The 22,672-nt window shown below is 37.2% G+C and overlaps 1 protein-coding gene across 1 annotated transcript in view; it reads right to left on the bottom strand.

Moving 5' to 3' along the window:
* Positions 1-5,706: 5,706 nt before the first annotated feature.
* The window catches only part of LMBRD1 (LMBR1 domain containing 1), an 85,020-nt gene continuing 68,054 nt past the window's right edge, over positions 5,707-22,672 (bottom strand). The window contains exons 14-16 of the mRNA XM_052781802.1: positions 22,316-22,391; positions 7,830-7,921; positions 5,707-7,664 (exon numbers count right to left, since the gene is read on the bottom strand). Coding sequence (XP_052637762.1) covers positions 7,545-7,664; positions 7,830-7,921; positions 22,316-22,391 — 288 coding nt within the window. The 3' untranslated portion in view covers positions 5,707-7,544. The remainder of the gene's footprint in view (positions 7,665-7,829; positions 7,922-22,315; positions 22,392-22,672) is intronic.

Here is a 22,672-nt window from a genome sequence, read left to right as displayed (position 1 = left end):
TTCAACAGCAGGGATATAGAGTTCTCCCTCAGAGTGCAGTGATGAGGATTCTTTTCCAGGTGTGAAAACACAAGTTTGTTCCTTTCAAATTGAGGACAGTGTCATGATCTACCAGTACTGGGCAGGTATTGCAGCCAGCTGGTTGTCTGCATGAAGTGGGTAGTCCCAGCTGTATATCAAACAGTACAAGTCAGATGTTTGGCATATGTGCAGAGAAAGACATCTCTGAACGTACAAGGACCTTAGTTACAGACATCAAGGAAGCCTGGTAGCCCAACTCATGCATTAGTAGTTTTAAAAAATACCTGGAATTAGTCTGTTTAAAATCAGATGACTCGGGATTTAGATAGGACTTGTGGAAACTAAGTTCTACCCGCATATTTTAATCAACCTTTGCTACAAATGCAAAAGAATTCAAATGCCAGGTCTAAAAATCTAGGTTCAGCCCCAACCTACCTTCCACCAAATGTTATCTCTTTGCCACATTCCCAAATAGGCGATACAGCTCTTGTGACCTAACTCATCAAGAGAATGATTCTATGAAGAGAATCATAGAATGGTTTGGGTTGGAAGGGAACTTTAAAGGTCATCTAGTCCAACTTTGCCTGCAATGAGCATGGACATCTTCAACCAGATCAGCTGTCCACTGATGTAATTAAGAAATTGGATTCCCTGTCAGCAATGAAAGCCTCTATAGATCAAAACTTCAGAATCTACACAACAGGTTAATGTCCTGCACACCCGTAACCAGCAAGCTCCTTTTTAGCACTCTGGTTTTGCGTATACCATCCTCCAGCATTAACTCTCCCCACAATGAGAATTAGCCTAGGGTGAAGCAGCACCTTTCAGATACCAGATTGTCTAAAACTTAGGTAGTGTCGAGCTCTACAGTGCAAGCTGTAAGTTCTTCTGTGGATCTAGCACATGGAAAAGCCTTCTCTCTTTGTCTTGTCTATGAAAAATTGCTTCTTCAAACACACTCTTTCCCTAGAGATGTCAGCATATTGTCAGATAGTGTTGGGACAAGCTTTAAATAGCACATGGCTAGGAGTCATGTATTAAAAATAGTATCTACAAAAACATGTTCTATCATTAAGTCTCCTAACACTACGCTCAAAGCTAGTTCAGGAAAGACGCAATCCAGCTTCTGACAGTACCCTTCTGCTCCCTAACAGAACTGGGGACATGACTAGTTAAGCCTGAAAACTGTTCTACAATGATTGCAGTAGTCCAGTATTAATTTTCCAGGAAGGTATTTTCAAATACATAAAAATTGCTGGCATGTTCAACTCCATTCATTAAAAGGATATACTTATTCCTACTTTTTTTTTTTTTTTTAATTACTTCATGAACTGGAAAGGAAAACAGTTTGTTTTATATTTTCCTTAAGTACTTCAGGAAAAAAGCAGCATGTTCCAAGTCACCTAGGATCTGAACTCCCAGAGGTCTTCGAGTAGGAGCTGCGCTCATTTTTTTTAAATCCTACCCTAAAATAATCCTGTTATCAGTGTCTGCACAACTTAAAAAGTGCCTTTTTCTAGTCAAGGATACTAATAAAACCACGATTATTTCTTTGAGATCAATTTCTGGAAAAAAAAAATCCACTTCATAATTGGGAAAATGAGAATTCCTCTGGAGATCATGTTCTATAATTGTGATATTTTTTTCTCCATGCACTAGAAAGATCATGTCCATTGTTAAGAACTTAACTTTCTGGTTCAAATAAGAAGCTGTTCTAAGTTCAGTACTATGCACCTCAAAACAGAAGAACACACTTTTCTTTCAAACAAATTGAAGTTTTCTTCACTGGTGCATTCCAAAAAGAACATTCCATGCAAATCAGATACACCTGCCATCAGCACCTGGATCATTTCTATTTGGAAAAGATAAAAAGTCAGCAGACAGTAAGGATGCAGATTTGCACCGTTTTAACTTAAAGCTTAGAGAAGAACAAGTACAACACAGAAGTACAAGACATGTAGATGTGGTGCTTAGGGATGTGGTTTAGCAGCGGACTTGGCAGTGCTAGGTTAACGGTTGGACTTGATGATCTTAAAGGTCTTTTCCAACCTAAACGATTCTATGATTCCAGCATTAGTATGTAAGTGGTACCTTTAAATTATACATTAAGTGTCAGAAACCAACATTTCAGTCCCAGGACACTCCTTCAAGTGTGTAATACAGTAATAAGTCCATAGACTGCAAATTATGTGGGTTGTTTTTTTTGGTTTTGAGGGGTGAGGAGGGGAAATACCATAGACATTGACATTATTAGAAGTCTTTCTTGCTGTCCTGACTCTGAAGTACTCTCAGTTGAAGCGATACACTTAGTATACGTGGGAGAATTTTCAACCTCTGTATAGCTCACAGTAACACTATTATTTATGTTTAGGCAGCTTAGCAGAAGCAGAGGTGCTATTAAATCAATCTACATTTCACTTACTCACAGGAAGTTCGATACATTCTGCTGAAAAGCTCCACATCCAGACTGGAATTTCAGTAGCAACTACACACATGTTCAGCTTCACATTTGCTTTGAATGTTCTCACAGTCTCTACCTTTATGCAAGATACTTGGATTCTCACAATAAGGATTTTGACATCATTCTTCAAAATTGCTCAAAAAATTTAAGTTGTATGTTTTACAGGCAACCTGCATATTTTCTCTGGGGAAAAAAAGTAGGTATGTATATATCAAGCAAAATTTAGACTCAACATTAAACACCTGTTACAAGGGAGGGCTCCACATGTCCTTCCAGGTGGTGAACACAGGAGGATCAGGAAAAACTTAGCAGATCTGTGTGGCTTACCTCCAAGATCAGCCCTCCAGCAACCAAAATTCTTCTGTCTGTCCCCCTAAATATAGCACTTTTTTCCTAGAGGTGAATCTGGAGGAAAGCTGTAAATATGGTTTTGTTAAATGTGCTTACATTGTCTGTTTATTTCAACGAAACAATTCTCTTTATAGCTATGAATTTGATTGAAGTGCTATCACTCATGCAATCTCTCTGAATAGGAGGATGTTAAAATTAGTCTAGCTTCCAGATAATTTCTGTAACAACCACATCTCACCAAAGCTGGTTAAGAACACTAGAATTTCTGATTCATTTAATTATCCAGAATTGGCAAGTATCTTAATTTAGAAGTAGAATTTGGTTTAGAATTTAGACTATTAACAGAAAATGATATCTTACCACAATCAAAACAAGGCTTTTCTTTCGAGAAGTATAGTCAAAATATGCAGTTACAGGAAAAAAAATAGTGATTCTCAGATTCATTTGTTTGCTTTATCTGCAAGAAAGCTGACTTTGCAGAAGGTTGCATGAGAACAGATCTACACTAACGTAAGAAGATGTATGATCAATATGAACTATAATCTTCAACCTAAGAGGCTGAAAAATGTTACAGCTTGAGCATTTAAAATTATTTTAGACTATTTTAGAAACGAATGAATCTTTTTCCTTTGCTTAATCTCACAAGCAGTACTTTATTTCCCTATCCATAACCAGATCAGTTTTCTTAAACACTTCAGCTCTAACTCTGCTATGCACACCAGTAGTTACCAGTGTTTTAGGATAAACCACATAATAGTTTCTACAATGGGATAATGTTTTTCAAAATGCTGTTGTAGGCTACTGTCCAATTCAGGAACTTGTGTTGAGAAAGTCAAACAACAAAACAGCTGTGAGCCCAAGAAATACAATTTAAGTAGAAGACATCTCAAAGAATCTGAAAAGTTATGTCTGTACTGATTATTCAGAAGCAAAACATGAGCATTGAAAAGATTCATTACCTTTTAGCGTAAATTGTCACATTATCTGAGCACGAAATTACCATTCTATGTGGCATAACTCTGGTACAGGTACACTCCACCTAAAAGCAGATTCAGCACAAAATCTCAAGTCTACCCTGAAATCTTTTCCTGAAGTCAAAGCAGAACATACAGGAAGGTAGCAGATGGTTCTTTGCACTCTTTACCAGCAAAGGCTTTTCACTCATTTCTGACAATCAGCAGGAAACCTGCAGCATACTGTCAGCTCTCAGCTAAGAAACAAAACAGACTATTACAGGCTTTATTGTATTTATGGATTTTTAACTCCACACAAACTACCAATCACAACAGAACAAGCAGCAAGATGAGGACCCATTTGGCACATGTTGCTGCTGAATTCTATTAAACATATTCCTGATGACCATGGTTTATGCTTGATGTGTCAGCAAGATTTAAGGCTTACTAGTTTCTAAATGTTCATGAGCCTCCAACATGGTAGATGCTGATTAGACAAGTACAACAACAAAAAAATCTAACTTAAGCCAGACCTGACAACAGCACTACACCCATTCAGGAGTTTTGAAAGCTCATACTACCAAGATGGATTTGGAATATCATTCATATAATCAAAGCAGTGAAACAATTTTAATGCTTTAAGTGACTTTAGTCCAGAAAATTGAGATCTCTGAAGACTCAGTTGAAGATGTTAGAAGTTCGCTGACAAGGTCAAATACTGTATTATAACATGACTGGAAAGCTCAGACTTGCTCTAAAACCTGCAGAAACCCTGGACTATCATTTCACAGCTAACAGCTAAATGAGTGAACTATTCAATCATACAAGTGCTGACACAGCAGGGATAACTTTGTGGAAGAAAAGTAATTCATTGTTTCACTTGCAAGTATTTTATTGAAGACAGCACAAGAGACAACTAGAAAATAATGTAGTAGAAGTTCTGTTTCTTAGACTTCCTGCAAGTATTGATCAAAGCCAAGTATTTTAAGCCAGGGCGATCTTAAATTCACTGCTAGTTTTCTTCACTGGATGATACCAGATGCACAAATCCAGTTGGCGAGTTCACCACACAGTAAACTTCAAAACCACCTCTAGTTCATTTTAAAGGCACAGTACAGTTAAAAATGTCAAGTTTCCATCACATGAAGTATTGATTAGAGCTGAATTCTTGAGTGTATATTCATTACAGTTACCTTAGTGCATAAAAAAAATCTTTTAAAATCTTGTCAGTCAAATGGTTCATTGAACTCCTGAGACACATTAGTGAGGATGTGGCAGGTGAAGAATAATTCCTATTATAAACACTGACAGTTATTTACTGCTTGTATGACAGAGGGTGACAGCAAATGTCTCAAACAACTTTTGAACTCTCATGCAGAAGCCTGCTTCTTGCTAGCTGCAACTAGCAATGGGCTCGTAAATCTGGTTAACGCCTGCATTAAAGAAGTGGCACTTACTGAATTCTCCAATTAAAAGAGTCAACAGACAAAGCCACCAGTTCAAAGGCAGACCATTGTATTTCTGCATATAGACTATTTAGACAGGAAACAGGACTGGATTGGGAAGAACCTGGAAACCAAGAAAAGCCTGGAAAGAGAGGAGTCCTATAGCAACATATACTCAGGGACTGGCCAGGCATCTTGGCCAGTGACCCCTAAACCTGCATGCAACATGCAAGCAGTTATGTGGCATGAAACCAACACCTTCCTGCCAATCTTCCCCAGACAAGCAGAGATCTCCCCACTGCAAAGTTAAGATAGAATGGATACAACTCTGCAAAATTGGGCATCGCAGCTCAATCTTACACTCAGAAAGATTAACAAACAAATCTGTACACGATACAGCCATAGCAGGAAGTGATAATTATCACTGGTTAAAGCTGAAGATGAAATACAAACAAAACCCACAAAAAGGGGAACATCTGAGCAGTTAACTTTATTTAAATTAGCTCATGTAAGTTTTCCACCAGGGCATCCACAAAGTAGTATACTCTAACTTCTTGATATCCTCTGGATGCAACTTCCAGACAGTCAACATCAGGTTCCACCTTACGTTTGAGTTACTTGAAATTCTTATAAATAACTCCTTGCAAGTTTCCCCAATGGTCACATTTAAATAGTGTTCAGCTAATTCTAGTCAAAGGGAGCTCAGACTGCCTAGGCAAGTTTCAGTACCTACTATCAGCATTTGAATACATTTCTGTCCTTTCAAAGGTCTCATTGGTAGCAAACAGATTGATTGCTATTAGTTGAGCAGACTTGACTACGTATTTGCAGATTATGATCAAGCTACATCAGATGTTCTTCCAGGTTGCCACATAAACCCATACATTATTGGAACAGTTGGCACAGAAGGCTTGTTAAAAGACTTCAGTTTTGTTTGTTCCTGTAAGAGGCCAAACATCAGTTCCCTGTGTTCATGCATTAACTAAGCAACTCACCTAAGATTTCTTGAAATACTGAAACTGAATTAAAATTCAGAAGTTCCTGAGAGTGTGCTGTTCTGAAATACTGCAGGAAGAGGCAGACTGTTTTTGAAATAACTGAACAGAAACCTGTCATTTGTAAGAGTTTGGAAACATGTAAGCAGGACATACTAATAATTCCCCTGCATTTCAATACTTAACATTTAGTTTTATAAGAAGATTACCTTACCTAAGTTACATTTCCATGTGCTTGCATGGACTATAATTTCCCTCAAGTAGCATTAGAAGTTTAAAAGCCTGTAATTGTAAACATTTTCTCTTTCAGAGTCTGTCAAAGGATATATGAAGATATTTTTCAGCCTTAGAAATATAGCTCAGTAACTATATAGCTAAAATAACATTACTTACAAAGACAACATGACAAAAATATTTATGAACTGTGTTTATATAAACATATTGGCTTGTAAACAATTTGACAATTTACATTAAATATTGAAAGAAAACTTCAAACTAGACAATTTGCATTAAAGAGAAAAATAAGTTAAAAATCAATCACATCTTAATTATTCCATTGGTTATTACTAAGTCAGGCACCTGGCAGTTTCAGAACTGAACTGTACCAAAACACTGCAACAATGCTGAATGTTGTCGTTTACACTAATGATTTCCTTTGATAGAGCAAAAGCCACCTCAGTTACCTGAGGGATCCCATGGGATAACAACTCAGTAGGGATAACAGTATGAAAATTACTTACTCTTCAGAGACTGGGAACTCACCACTTAGGTGGATGTTTTTGGCATACTTTAAGGACAGTCTCTTGTTAGCTAAAGCTTTGCATGGGAACCCCAAGAATGCCAGCAAAGCTGATGCAAAAGTTAAGTCACATCCTTCTGAAAGTGTAAACCTCATCCAAATCTTTCTAGCAATGTTTGCACCAGTTGCAGGATTTTAGCTAGTTTTATTTATGAGCTTGAATAAAAAAAGTCCTCCAAGTTAGGCATGAAAGTATTTAAGAAAACTTAAGTTAACAGAAAAGCATCATGTATTATGAAATAGTTACAATAGTTCATCAAATTTTACATCAGAAAGTTACATATACATTTAATCATAAAACAGTATTTTCTAGATATTATTCAAACCCAGCTTCAATATTTGTTCTGATATAACAGTGATACTCAAAAAATGATATTCAGTTTTTTACCCCTTTAAGTGAGTACACTCATCTTCTCTATTTTTACAGGTGCAAGGATGCTTTTTTGGATACCAAATCCACATGGGTATGACTTTCAACAACTTTAAATTACGTTTTTCCATCTTGAAGGCAAAAGGCTATCAACGGTAATAAACAGACAGTTCATCATCACTCATGTCTGAATCACCTTCATCCACTTCACCTTCAATGACTGATTTCTTGCCTTTGCAGCATGAAACAATTAATCCAATTAAAAAGACCTGTAAATTTAAAATAAGTAGTAAAAGTTGCTGTTATTCAATTAAGGGGCATACAAGGGCAATATATGTAAAACAACATAGCAGTGTGGTGATGCAAATGATTCAGTGACAACTACTGTAAATTATTCAACTTGATTCAGTGATCTTTATAATCAAAGTACTTACTGCAATGAATGCCCAGTTCCCAAAGTAATAGGCAGCACTGAAGAACCAAAATTTATGAAGAAAGAGGTACGTCCGAGTAACGATACACTCATCTAAGAGGAAAGCAAATAGTACTGATAAACACAGAGCAAATAAAAGTCAGCTAATTCCAATTTATAGGATAATGCAGTTTGAGAGTATTCAGCTCTTAACAACAATTACACTCCATTAAATCAAATTTACTCTCCACTACCAAAAAAGTATACAAGAGGAATATTTGTTATTATGGGAGAGTGACTATGAAAACAGGTAAAACTAAGCTAAAAGTTATACAAGTAACCCCATTACCATTGGGTACAATTTCTCCTACAGACATGTCAACTATTGCCTGTTCTGACAGATCCTAGTTACTCCCCATCTTAAATAAACCATAGCCATAATGAGGAGATACAAAGCAGATTCTGTATTAAAAAAATACATTTCAGTACTTTGGAAAAAAGTCTCTCTACCAGGATCAGGTAAGTTTCATAAAAATCAAAGTCAATTACAATGTTGAGTTGCATAGGCAAAAAAAAAAACAAAACAAAACAAACAAAAACCCAACCCACCACATACTGGGGCTTTTATGACCCAGATAGCAGAGGGCTTATTTGTACCCAAGACCCGACAGTACTGGTTAAATCTTACTCCTTCTCTAACACCATAAATACAGCCACATCCAGAAATACTACTTAAGTATTCTTCTCCATTACGAAGTGGCAGGTTTTAACAGAATTAAGAATCAAATTGTCAAGGCTTTTTTCAGACTGCAGACAGATAGCAAAAAGGCATATACGGGACGCTGCACCCAGAACATTCACGAGGTCATGTCAGAGGGCAGGACACATGAGCCAGCCGACAAAGCTCTCCAGTGCAAGGAGAGGTGCGCCGAGTTCATGCTAAGGTATAACGTGATCTCCTGATTCTTCTCATTTACTATGCTTCAAACCCCACCTAAAGCCCATTTCAGAGCAAAACCTGGTATCTAAACAATTTGAACACTAGAGAAAGTAAGCAACCCAGAATTTGCCTGTTCTTCCCTCAGTTCTGACCCCCAGTTTGGGAATACCCCCTAGCTGCAGTTGAAGTACAGACTTCCCACCTCCTGAAGTTGGGAGTGATATGCTGCTGCTTATAGAGTTTAACTCTTAGCACCGACCTAACAAGCTAGCAACCTGACAATCTTCAGTTTCTGAAGGTAAATATTTTATTTAAAATAAATAACTTCAACATTAGATACCAAGCTGCTTTAACAATACCACATACTATAGCTCAGTATTTCCTGGGGAGAGAAGAGTTAGGAGTTGAGGATAGGTCTTTATCAGAAAGGTCTGCCGCTTGACCTTGCCAAGATGATCCCCCCCCAAACTAAATCCCTACAGTGTCTAGAATGATTGTATCTAAACAGAGAAACAACTCCATTTCTCCAACAATTCTCCAATGACTTCATAAAACTAACCAAATAATTTAAAATATTAAGTGAAATACTACTTTATGCAGCAGACTGATTTCTGGAATCTATTACACAGTATCAGCAGACAAAAAAAGAAGTTGAACAGGGATTTCACAATTACTAGACACAAGGGATCCAACACACAAATAGGCGCATTCTGCAGATAATTAAAGTGCAAAACAGCTTAATTAGAGAAAGCATGCTTCTCTACTAACACAGAGTGAAAGCACAAGGAAGGAATTTGGCTGAACTAATCCTTTCTGGTTTTCCAGACTAGATTTCAGTTATCCAGAGAAAACCGACCCCCACACACCCCACCCTCCGTTAAAACCAGTCAATAGCACTTACCCTACAAAAAGAGGGGAAAAAAATTGTAAAGTAGCACACCATTCAACATTCCATCTTTTGCTAGCATGACACGTCCGTAGAAAAGGTGAAATTTCCAACAAAGTAAGAAATGCCGGCAAAGTGAAGATGCTTCGTAATTGCAGATAGTATTGTCAACACCATCTGCAGCTCTCCAGCTGGTTACATGAATTAAAAAACAGCTAAAAGACTTTCAGATGGCTCTCTACAGTAATTGGATTAAATAGATGATGGTAAATATTTTAGAACAGTTTGACCTTGAGAAAACATTTCTGTGGAATGTCACAAGTTCAGCTCACAAAATTTTAGTTATTCCTTCTGAACTAAGATATTATTAAATAGGCTGACATAACATGACATTTTTAATCAACTCATTCCTCCATGACATAATTTCAAATAAGTTATAATGAATAACCTGAATTAAGATAACTACTTGTTATCCAGAATGATCATTGTGAATATTACTGACAGATCTTGATCATTTGGAACAAAAGTATATGCGGCAAGCTACCAAGCCTCCAATAGATAATGCCACCTCTTTAAGAATACAGCATATTACATAGAGCTGACCAAGCAACAGAGCCAAACAGCCAGGATTCAAGACAAAACAATGTTTTAAACAAAGAATGACGAGTGCTAATATCCACAACTACCTGTAGAGTCAATATTTTATTTCAAGTCCACTGATGAAGTCTTCCATACTGGTGAATTGGAAAACCCTTAGGCTCAATGTATTAATATTCTCAAACAAAGGCCTCTTCGAGAAATGAATTAGCTAGTTTAAGATGAATTACAAGGATAAACAAATCTGTTGATAAACCAATCTTAAAGCTTAAATAGTCATTTCATGCACTGAAAACTCAAATTATGAGAACTTATTTACAGATAATGAAGTCTGTCTTTTCTGCATCTCAAAATACAGTGAGCTTTCACAAAAGCATTTAGAAGGAAATAGTTTAGGGAAGAGTTACAAATTGTTGTGAACAACGCAATTTAAAGAGACTGGCATTGTCTGGGAGTCAATACTGAGGTGAACACTTGTTTTACCTCTTTGTTAATCAACTGGACAATGAAACAGATTATATCCTCTGTAAAACTGTAGATCAAACTGGGGAGAAGTGGGGAGCAGAGGCTCAACACACTACATGGTAAGATTCAGAGGGAGCCTATTTTTCCAGCCCCTTGAAATAGTCCTCAAAGTTTAACAGAGAAAGAAGTCCTGCACCTGGAACAAAGTGACACCATGCAACAGTGCAGGCTGAGGGTTGACAAGATACAACGCAACTTTCCCAGAAGAGACCTCATGTCCCAGTAGACAAACAGAACATGAACCGTATTTATCTGCAACCCAAAAATGTAACTGAACACCAGGCTTCACTAACAGGAATACAGCCAACAGGTCCAGAGAAGCTACCATTTCCTTCTATTCTGCCTGGAACCACACCTGCAGCAGTGCCATTTTGGGCTCCCCAGTAAGAAAGACACATTGACATACTGGAGCAAGTCCAGTGGAAGACCACTGCAACAGCTAAAGCACATAGCATACAATGAAGATGTGTTTGTTCAGCTTGAAGTAGAGGTGTTCGTAGGTGTGTCTTACTGCTACCTCTGCTATCTAGCAGGGGCCTACAAAACACAGGGCGAAAATCTTCCTAGACCTGCACAACAAAAGGACAACAGATGACAGAGTTGTAGCAAGAAATACTCTTATTAGAAACTAGGAGAAGCTTTACCATCAGCATAAACACAGAAGCAGGCTACCCAAAGAGGTTTCAGAATCTGCATCTGTGGAGACATTCACAACTGGATGGACCCAAGCAACCTGCTGTCCTTAACCCTGCCGGGAAGATGGACCAGACTACCTCTTGAAGTCCTGTGTGTGCTCAAAATCATTACAATTCACATTACATGAAGGTAGAGACAACACAGATGAGATCTAACACTAAACACGGTGTTTTGGATGGAAAACCCAGAGAATAAGAACGTCATCCACGGACAGATGAGGTTCACATGCCCAATTTCAAGCAGAACCTAGTTTTGCTTAAAATACACTCAAAACTACTTCCCAAAGGAAAACCTACAGCTTTACTGTGTTTTATGTGTAAGCATTGCATATTCAAAATCCTAAAAGCATTGAAGGCACAGCTTCAGGTATCCAAGAACACTTAGCATTTCATATGGCCCTGCTGCCAACCATTCAAAAGCTGTGTTGCAAAAAGCAGCTGCTGCTTGCACTCCAACTTGCAACTTCAGCTTCAAGAAAGGGTTTGATGCATTTCTAAACTTAAATTATACATCAAGTTCCAAAAGGTTTGCTATGTCACCTGCGAAAGTGTAATTAAGGGGAAACCTACATTTCTTCTTTATGGGCATTACTTCTGGGCCTGCATCTGGCCTCACAGTTTAAATCATCTAACTTGGATAGGAACATTTATATGGGATGATGGTTAATACAACTCCGGTACCTCAGATGCAGAACTTCAACAGTTGTGACATCTTAAACACATTCTTTCCAGGGTTTTGTTGATTTCCTGATATTGTTTCTTATTGTGCTACTGAGATAAGATGACACTTATTTTACTATTTACTGCCATTCCTGTATGCTTCACTTGGGTTACGTGACTTAAGACAAGCAGCGTCTTATATCACAGAACAAACAACATTCCTACAGGCCAAGTCAGTTCTACATTACAATAAAACAAGTCAACTGCCTCTACATTGTTTTGAAAGATGCTCGTGTTTTCTTACTATAGCTTTCCTGCAACAGAGCTAAAACCCATTTGAGAGAGTAAACAACTAGAGCAAGAACAGTTGGCTTTGCACACTAACTCGTGGAACACAGCTGGATAGACCACTCCTAAACACCTTGTTAGATGTTCTCTGACATCTACAGGCAGCATCAATACTCTGCCACAGCGTATCAGTATTTTAAACAAAGTGAGAAAAACACTAGGATTCCTACGAACTGAGCAGGTACAGGGCAAAGATTTCAGGGTTGAAAACAGCCTCAGAGAAACATGCCTTTACTTAACAGAAACTAAGCAACAGCAGGTGATGAAATAGCCTTTGGATTATTTTACTTGAAAGACCTCTGATAGCAAATGTTTTACTGGATGGTAGAATGATTCCCAGATAGGTATGCCCCTTAGGCAACTCACTAAGGTAAACTAAGGGCTCTGACAAAGCCTCGTTATTTCTATAATGGCAACATTTTCTTTGCAGCAATATACATAATGCTTTCTCAAACTTCAAAATAAAAGGAATTTCTTAATTGGATATCTCATCTTGGGTAAGAAAAGTGTGTTGTAACTCAGACCGCTTATGAAAGACTACAGAAGTGTGTAAGACCCACGGATTGGCTATATGTGGCTACAGAGTACACAGAATAAGAGTCCTATTATGTAGTTTTGTCTGGCAATTCAACATTTCACTAGGGAAATCACGCAAAGAGTTATAGTCAATTTATAGTAATCTAACTGACCACAAAAGTTAAGTAACTTTGCCTGTACAAAGAACGTGCACAAGGAAGTTAATGGCCCAAAAAACCACATGACAGTTCAACTAGGTAAGAAACCAAGTGACAGCTAATGGTGTAAGACCCATACAGCCATATTCCATATTCATCACTGTGTCATGTCCAATTAATTTTTCTCTCAAGAAACAGCTACACTTCTACTTCTACCACAAATACCCACTGAGTGATCAGAAACCCCTTTGACCATAGGAGGGAAGGAGTGCTACGGTACTGTAAGCAATCCTGAACCACACGTACTGACATGGACTTGTTTTCCAATTTAATAAAAAAAAAATTCAAACACACAAAATAGTGGAAAAGCAAGTAATAAAATTTAGAAAAAAATACTCTGCTAAAGATTTAAACCTCAAGAGACAGAACATGGACTTGTTTCTGGTTCTGGCTTTGGTCAGACCAAACTGTTCAGATGGGCAAGACAAAATAAGCTTCAGGAGTCTTCAGATATTAGCAGGCATATCAAAAAGTTCTGTAATTACAAGTTTCCCCTTTGCTCTTGTACCTATCATCTCATAACTTAACATCTTCATCCATATTTCTAAGTGTTAAGGTCACTCCAGGACTTCCAATTTCCACAGAAGTTCATGTTTAAGATGGTATTTCATGCGTCACTTTCACAGGTTTGTCTGGAAACAGATTCATGGAGTGGCAGTAACAGCTGCCCCCAGTCACAGACACAATATTTCTTTCTTTTCTTGTTGGCTAAACAGGGCAAATTATGACTATGTTCTTAGTTGCCTGTTACTCAGTAGTTTCTACAAAAGTGGTTTTTCGCATATGCTATTTGAGCATATCCCCACTTATTCCATATTCTTCTCTGCTGTTATATATATATACACACATATACTTAAACACACTCACACAAAATTAATACTAGTCTCATTCAGCTGTTGAGCCTGTCTTTGCAATTCACAAACCAGCCCCTCTGCTGCTGCTCCTCTGGTTTAGCTAGCTAAAAATCAATCTGCTATACAAAGCTTTTACGATTTTTAGTTTGTGGCATCCCATACCAGTTATCTCCTTCCCTCAGCTCACTTCTCCCAGAAATTGCTCAAACCTCCAAGTTATCCCTACTTCAGCTTTCATAACAATGCAACTATTACAGGGCTTTACCACCACTTGCCTCAAGGGTAACTTTGCAACAAATTTACACCTTTGATCCATTATCAGACTGAAAAACATGTTGGAAAACATACTACTGGAATTGGTTCATTCACAAACAGCAAGGATCTGAAAACACTTCCCAAATGGTTCTATGTAGCTACAATAGCTCCCCATTTAAAGAGATTTGAATTGCTACCCTTCCAACATTTCAAGCTGACAGCACTTTGAAGTGCACTACAGAAGCACCAGTATCAAATCATTCAGATGTTAGACAATAGTTTGCAGCTATCTACAATCTTTTTAAATATAGGTCTAACATGCAAGCACAAAAAGCTGCCTGCTGTTTCATCCCAATTGTTTTGGGTTGGGTTTTTTTTGTTTTGTTTTGGTTGGGTTGGGTTTTTTTTTTTTTTTTTTCTTAGCTAGAAGTGGTAGTGAGATGGCACTTAAAAGACCTGTAGAAACTAAAAGTCTAGCTGGATACAGTCTAGTCCAAAAAACTTACCTTTTTCAACAAGGGCTGCTCAGTAGGTTTGGAATCAAATCCTACCAAAGGGAAAGATTTAGCAGGCTAAGGAAGAGCCAGGAACTTGGAAACCAGGGACTAATGAGGAACCTGGAAAAACTATTTGGGACAAGCTATCATTTAGAAAGCAGACTGCTTTTTTCAGTGACTCAAGCTACAGGTAAGTTGCATCCAATACCTCATATTGGATATCTGCAAATCAAACCCAACCTGATATAAGCCTAGACAGCCAGAAAATTATGTAATCAATGTGAATCAGTCTGGTTTTACAACTAATAGTCAGATCTTATTTTGTAACAAAAGTTACAAGTCTGGATAACCAATAGCTATTTGCAGTTACTTTGCAGTACATTAACTACTGCAGCAGTCATACAGCTTCTTGATGATAATTATACACTAGAAATGTTTACATTAAATGGCTCAAGAATCCTCAAGTCCTATCAGTGCTAGCAGGACTTCATAGCATAAGGAGGCTTCCAGTAAATCCTCCATGATATTGTGCTGAAAGGAGAAGAAAAAAAGTCACTAGTCAGCAAAGTTTCTGAATGCTAAATAATGAGAACAAAGTCCTATTGAGCTATCTGGGTCACATAACCATTTTTTCCAACAATCAAATTTAATCAAAGTGGCATGTATGAACAGGAGATGCAAGATTTAATTGCAGAAAGAGAGTACTAGATCTTACAGACAAGCAAGCACAAACAAGCTTCAGCTAAACACAGGCAAGAGTTCTCACCGCTTCTCTCTATACGTTCAAAGAGCCTGTCAGTCCTCTTTTAGCCTTTCTAGATTTGGAGTTCATCCTAGCACAGCTATAGCATTACAATGGATAATTGCACCCAGCTATAAAAGTTTCTATTTTAGTTTGGTTACTGAGAATCTGTGAGGGTGCCAAGATTTGCATGTATTAACAAACCAGAGGAAAACCGTTTAATGAGATTCAAAGAGCTAAACCTGTTAATCTCATTTTTCCTAAGTTTAAAGGATGACTTGATTTTAACCTTTATTAAATACCTTCCAGTGAAGAAAATACTAATGCTACAAGGCCATGTGTATAGTGAAGAGGTACAGCATTACCCAGCAACTAAAATCTGAAGTCACGTTAACTCCAGAGATGAAGTCCTTTTTCTACAGGGAAGCAATAAACCATTGGATCAACCTGCAGAGGGAAAAAATGTTCTCTGTTTCTGTTGAAACTAGATATCTTTTGAAACACTATGTACAATTTAGTTTAAGTATGGACACTGGCTAGATGTGTTTGGACACAGGCTGTATAATTGCCATTTCTTGCCTTCAAATAGCTGACTTCAAATTTGAGCTTCTGCAAGGTGTTTTCTGAGTCTCCCTTGAACATCTTATTTTTAATAACTGAAGGCAAACAATTCTTCTTTTAAAGACATCGCTACTGATAAACTTCAAAGGCAATACCCTAGGGATGAACATGGATGCAAGATACCAGAAAGTAAGCAATGGACAGCATAACCTATCATTTTCATTCTAATCAAAACACTTTCCATTAGCAACATACCACATTCTCCAGTATCAGCTCGGTACAAGCTTGAACTTATGCTAGTTCAGACTTTTTGAAACTACATTACAGCACTTGCCCTTCAGTGTCGTTTTTGTCATGTCCTTTCTACTTGCCTCATCCTGTCTTTAGCTGACCACTTAAGGATGTCTGACCTGTGTGAGAAGTATTCATTGTTTTCACCACCCTGAGATCACGCTGCATGGAAAAGAATTCGAAGGATGGGGAGAAAAGTTATTTTAACAGATTGATCTTGACCTCTTAATACCCTTACACAGAGTACCTCATATTCTGTCCGTAGACAGAAGCATTTATAGCCAGCTAACACTCAAAGAAGCATTTGACAAAGTAGGACAACTTTCAGTGCTGGAATGCCTTGCTTATTCTCCAGCAAACAAAAACAGTTATGACTATCATTAAAGAGTCAAACTCAAAAGACCCAATGCCAAATTCTTTTAAATAAGAAGCTGGATGTGCATTAGTGACTTTCTCATTAATGATGCTCTGAAAACAATGGCTTCCTTCCCATCCTTTCCCATTTTCTGCCTCCTTCAGACACATAATTTACGACACATTTGACTGTAATCCAGTCAGGTTTCTCTCTCTCACAGTTCAGACTGACATTGGACTGGGCAAATCCTTTCATCCAACCTAGCTGCAGGACATGGCTTAGGCAATGAAAAAGGCCACCTTCATGAATTGATCCTTTCTAGTTCTATTGGGCAAGCCATATTTGAAGATGGACAAGAAACATCTGTATGTAGCTTCACCAGCTGCAGTTACAGGTTGCTAAGTTTTCTGCATGGCTGTTCTTGAGCATGTTATATAGTGAATTCATCAACTGTCTGCACCAAGATAAAAAGATGATTTGATTACACCAGCAGAAGCAGCTCCCAACATTTAATAGAAATTATTTCCAACACATGTTGTAATTAATGTTTCTCAGGGATGAAAAGATTTTGTGGCATTGCTACTTAGAGAGGCCAAATACGACGCCTTCTTTTGATAAGAGAACTGCCTTTACTAAAAGGATCATTTTGTAGACTAAGTGTTGATAGGTCTCTTACTCAAACAGGTTCTTACACTGGGTTCATTACTTCCTTTCAAGAATGGGTGCATACCCCTCAAACCTTTGTAAGGAGCTTCAACTCTTATTCCAAAGTACTGATAATATCAGAGCATCTCACTTTATTGTTGGGCTTAAATTCAACAGGCAATAGAACTAGGATGTTGATGCAAGAAGAGAATACGCAATTGCTTTACTGCTAAACTCCATTTAGCATTTCAGAGTATTTAGTAAATTCAGCCTCTTCTCTTTCCAGTTATGATCTCTTGGAGGGAGAAGAGATAGTTCAGAGCAGCTCATATCTATCCGCAGTGGTGGGGTGCAGAAAAAAGCACAGAAATTGAAGTTTCTACAACTGCGCATCCATGAACAACGTACTGCAGAAAAATATTTTCAGCACTCCTAGCTGCTCGTACTATTTACAGCTGCCAAACAAGGCTTTCTGCAGTCAAACATGAACCATTGTCCTTATTTATATTGATTTCTCATGATTATAAAGGACTTCAATACTGTTAGGTATAAGTAGAGATTCAGGGTAAAGTACTAGTAAGGTCATTCAGTAAAACAACAGGAAAACTGATAAAGTCCTCACTGAAATCCTCATTTAGGCTTTTTGTGGAGCATTTCATAACTTTGCAAATTAATTCATTTAAAAAAAACATTTGGAAGTGGTAATCTATGGTCATAAGACACTTAATACAAAATTACTAAAACTGAAGGTTCTGAGCAACTTGCTTGTGCTTTCACTTTGCACGCCTCCTGGATTTCTCTGAAGAAGAAACAAAGAATACGGTCCTGTTTTGGCATTCATATTTGGGGGTCCTTTCCAGCTTGAGTAATGTCTACATCTAGTCTTTATTCAGGCTAAAACAAAACCTGAGGTCTTGCACTTGTTGACTTCCAGCTGACAAGAGTCCTATATGAAGGCACAGATCTAATTAACACAGTAAGTCCTGCTCAGTTCAAAGCCTTAGAAACAGAGATAAACTTTTTTCTTTCCCACTTTACATGCAGTTGCAGTAAGTGCACGCCTGTGCAAGAGACCCAGCAGAGAGACTGTACCCAGCATTTAGTAGGCCTAGGGTAAGGCTCATTTCCCCAATTAAGGAAATGAAAGAATCCAAGGGGAATTCATAGCATGTTATGTATGTAAAGTGAATGATGCTTAAAAAACAACTTGCATGGTTTTCTGGTCTAGAAAGAGGCAGATAGTGTTTATCAGATCTCATAATTATGGTTGGGAAAAGTCTTGTATACGGGCTTGCAGTTGAGCCACTGCTCATTTACATTCGATCTCATTAACCTGTTTAGCTAAACCTATACCAAGCTGTCAATGCATTAGTCCAGCTGCAAGAGTCTTATCACGTAACTGAACTCCTCTGCTTGACCTTATGCTCAACTTAACTGTGGACCCAACAGTTCAGCTGGCATTAATCCTTGAAAACAGTGATCAATGAGGTCTTTGCCCAACTATATCGAACACTGAAGACTAATGCTGGTTTTGCCTATAACAAATATATTAAATTTGCTGCTCCAAAAGACTATTTAAAAAGATTGTGTTAAGCAAAACACGAGCTTTTTGTGCAAAGTAACTAAAAAAATGTCCTTCATTGAGTTATAAGATGAAGCCTGCTCTATTACTTTCTGACTTCTGTTCTGTTTCATGTAGTTATGCTATTATGGCCTCTGGCATTCAGCACAAAGCAGATTCATCTCCTGCATACCAGGCATAAATAGAAACAAGCTTTGCTGCATGAAAGCAAACAATATAATGCTAAAACCCCACAAATTATATATTTAACAGTAAATACTTAAGACTGTGGTTTTTATAAGATTGTATTTTAACTGCCTTATGTTTCTCCAGAAAGCGTAATTGTCCTTTTCATCAAGCCAAACACTGGTTTGAAACACATATATAGAAAACACTGCCCATTAAAGCCTGAAGTTTTAACACTATTGAAGTTTGAGAGTATTAGTTGCTACAACAATGACCAGATCAGGTCTCTTCTACCATCTCAGAAAGAAAAAATGTACTTAGTTACAGTAAGTAGAGATCATATCTACAACATCTGAGTATTCAATAAGAGAGAGCAGATTGCTATAAGCTTATCTATCAGCACAGCCATTAAAAGGTCATAGTTTGTTTTATGTTTAAGGAAAAACGCCTGTCAGAATTAATTCAGTTTAAAAAAACAAAATAAAGTAAGTGCTGAGAAGACAAATCAATATTTGCATTTAGTTCCAGTTCAGTGGTTTACATAAGATAAAACCCTGGTACCAGAGAAGTCAATAAAAGCTGCAAGTGCTTGGCCAACCTTTATCTTAACTTGAAGTTAGTTGCACCTGGTTTTGCTCTGTGTCTAGTATCCTTGAAAACAAGGGAAATTGGATTTGAAAATCTAGTTCCTACCTTTAAAATAAGTTTCACTTATCAATATATTCTATCTGATTACAGAGCATAAGAGTAGCATCTACAACAGTTACTTTCATTAGTTTTCCTTATCAAGTGTTAAAAATAACAGGTATTCCAAGGCAAATATTACATTTCCACTTTCTAAAACTGACTGGATGAAAACAGTGAATAAAGTGTTTGCAGTAATGCAACTTTTTTTTTTTTAAGTTGAGCATTATAACAGAAACTTTTCTTTTGTTCATAAAAACACTTCAATGGCCTGACTGTATCTGTAGTTAACAACTCCACTACACCCTTCTGATCACATTAACATTCACATTTAAGAAATATCCATCCATCTTCTACTTACACTAGACTAGGATAGGACAGCATACCAATACCTTCTCCACCTCTTCCCTATTAAGAAAGCAGAGCATGACTCAAGAGATACCTCGTGCAACAACTAGTTAATGACAGCAAACCAAAGCCATTACTTACACAGGCCAACTCTTGTGTTCAGCACGTCACAACATTAGTTTTACGCATCAGCTATATTGTTTCCATTGATCAAAGCTAATTAGGAAAAAAATCATGCAAAGTATTCAGAAATACAAAAACATATCATCAAGCATAACTGGAGTTTAGGAAGCTTATTTCAAGTCCAACCCAATTCCTATGATTAAGCAACAAAGTCTGAAGAAATCAGACTATTTGAATTTCTCCCAGAAAAGTCAAGACTAATGAGCTCATCGACACCAGTGAGTGTATTCTTCTCCAGCAAATACTAGCTAAGCCAAGAAGCTCTTCACAAGAAACAAATATCTGTACAACCTGCTCAAAGTGATCTCGTTTTGAAAGATGAGAGATTTTGCTCTTCTAGACCCTGCCACAAAAGTTTCTATTTTTAATCACGAAAATATGGCAGCTTAAATATGAATTGAAGTTACATTTGTCGAAATATCAAAACAATTAAAGCTGCATTAAGTCTAAATATAGCCATCAAAAATAAAGGTGGATGAATGATTTATTTGAAGTATGGGGGAGACAGGAGAAAAATCCAGCCACCTTGGGAAATTGCATGAACCACCAGGAACAACACTAACACCTACGTACTAAATTTGAAGATGAGTTTAAATACAAGGGAACCACCTTGCAAAAGAGACCACAGCCTGATAGACTGGGAACAAAGAAGTAATAGCCCAGTTATCTCCACTTGTACAAAAATTGTTTAAGATTAAGTATTATCTTTCCCAATAACACAAGTAGGAAGAAAACCTGAGGAACTGCTAAGATCTTCTAGAAGCATAGTCAGAATTCGGGAGTTACAAAATACTGATAATAAGATGAGACTATGGGACAACTTATTTATCTTTTCTATCAATCAACAAAACTCTGTCAAGCCTTTTTATGAGTATATAAATGCATACATAATTCAACTCCTCTTTATACAGAGAAGCTGAAAGTTTGCCAGAGTGAGAACAATTGAGAGCTTCAGCCTGAAAAAATCTGGACCATTCTGAAGGCCATAAATCTTTTGCCAAGATCAATTTTTTTAAACAAGAGACCAAAGCAATCAATAAAATTGACGGTGACCTTAAAGAGCAGTATCAGTACAGCAATGGCTAGTGCAATTCAAACTGTACAAAAATTGTTTATATGCAGAGGAAAAGGAAGGGAGAGAAAACTTTGTAAAAGAAAAAAACAAATCCAGCACAAATTCAGTTAGCTTGTTTTTTTAATGAAACCAGGCTAAAACTCATTCCCAGCTTTAGCCAAGTTTCATAGAGGAATAAAGACTAAAACATTACCATTCCAAAAAAATTCAACATTAAGGCCTACATAGATGGAAAGTCAAGGAAAGCTCCACAATTATCCATCTTCTTGCTAATCACTACTCACAGCTCCAGAATATCCACAATACATCTCCTGCCCAAAATGGGATAGTTAATAACACAGATGAGCAAGAGTTATACTGGATGTTTTAGGAAATGATAAATTAAGAGTAACAGGATTACAGGAAAATAACCTGGGATGTCTAATTCCATTGGTATTGTTCATGGAACAGCCCATATTTACACCTTACTAAAAACTGCAGAATTCTCTTATCTGTAAAGTTGCACTGAAGTTCAGATCTTAGGTTTCCTGAGTACACTGTGAAATTTAATAGAATACTTCTCTGCTTGTTTGGATGATAAACATATGCACTGAAATGACAACTATTCACCAGCTAGGGTTTATTTTTAAGGTCTTCTACAAACACATTAAAGCAAATGGGAGATGTTTAAAGTTAACAGAATACATTGTTACACATGGTTTCTACTAAAAATAGCTATTTCTTCATATGAATTAAATAAGCTTTAAGCAAGCTGTTTTCTGGACATACCTATGCATCAAAGCTTTGTATTAGACTAAAGCAAATCAAAGCCATTAAGAGATTGAGCTGCTTATTACAGCTGAGCATGCACATATCACATAGGTAATACAAGAAAGGAACTTCCTACCTTCAGGTGCATCTGCATCACATTCTTTAGATACAAATGTCACATTCCTTGGCTGGCCATCAGTTGTCTTATTACTCTGCATTATAAATACAGAAAATTAGTACACTAGTCTACCAGCGATATTCTTTCATACACAGTAATAGCCCCTGAAACAAACACATCTGCCAATAAATTATTATTTTTATAAAAGAAGGCTTTGACAAACCCCTTACAATATTCAAAAAGATTAAGGTTGGTTTTGAACACTATAGGCAGAGTAGGCTGTAAGTGGTACAAGGTGAACGTTTCTAAATAAGCTTTCATTTAGGAAAAATTAATAGCTTGTGCTCTTTTCGAAGACTCATGAAAAATAAAAAC

This window comes from Harpia harpyja, chromosome 3 (genome assembly GCF_026419915.1).
Source record: "Harpia harpyja isolate bHarHar1 chromosome 3, bHarHar1 primary haplotype, whole genome shotgun sequence".
NCBI lineage: Eukaryota > Metazoa > Chordata > Aves > Accipitriformes > Accipitridae > Harpia > Harpia harpyja.
Note: the sequence above shows the minus strand (reverse complement) of the source record. Positions and strands in the feature narration are given on the sequence as shown.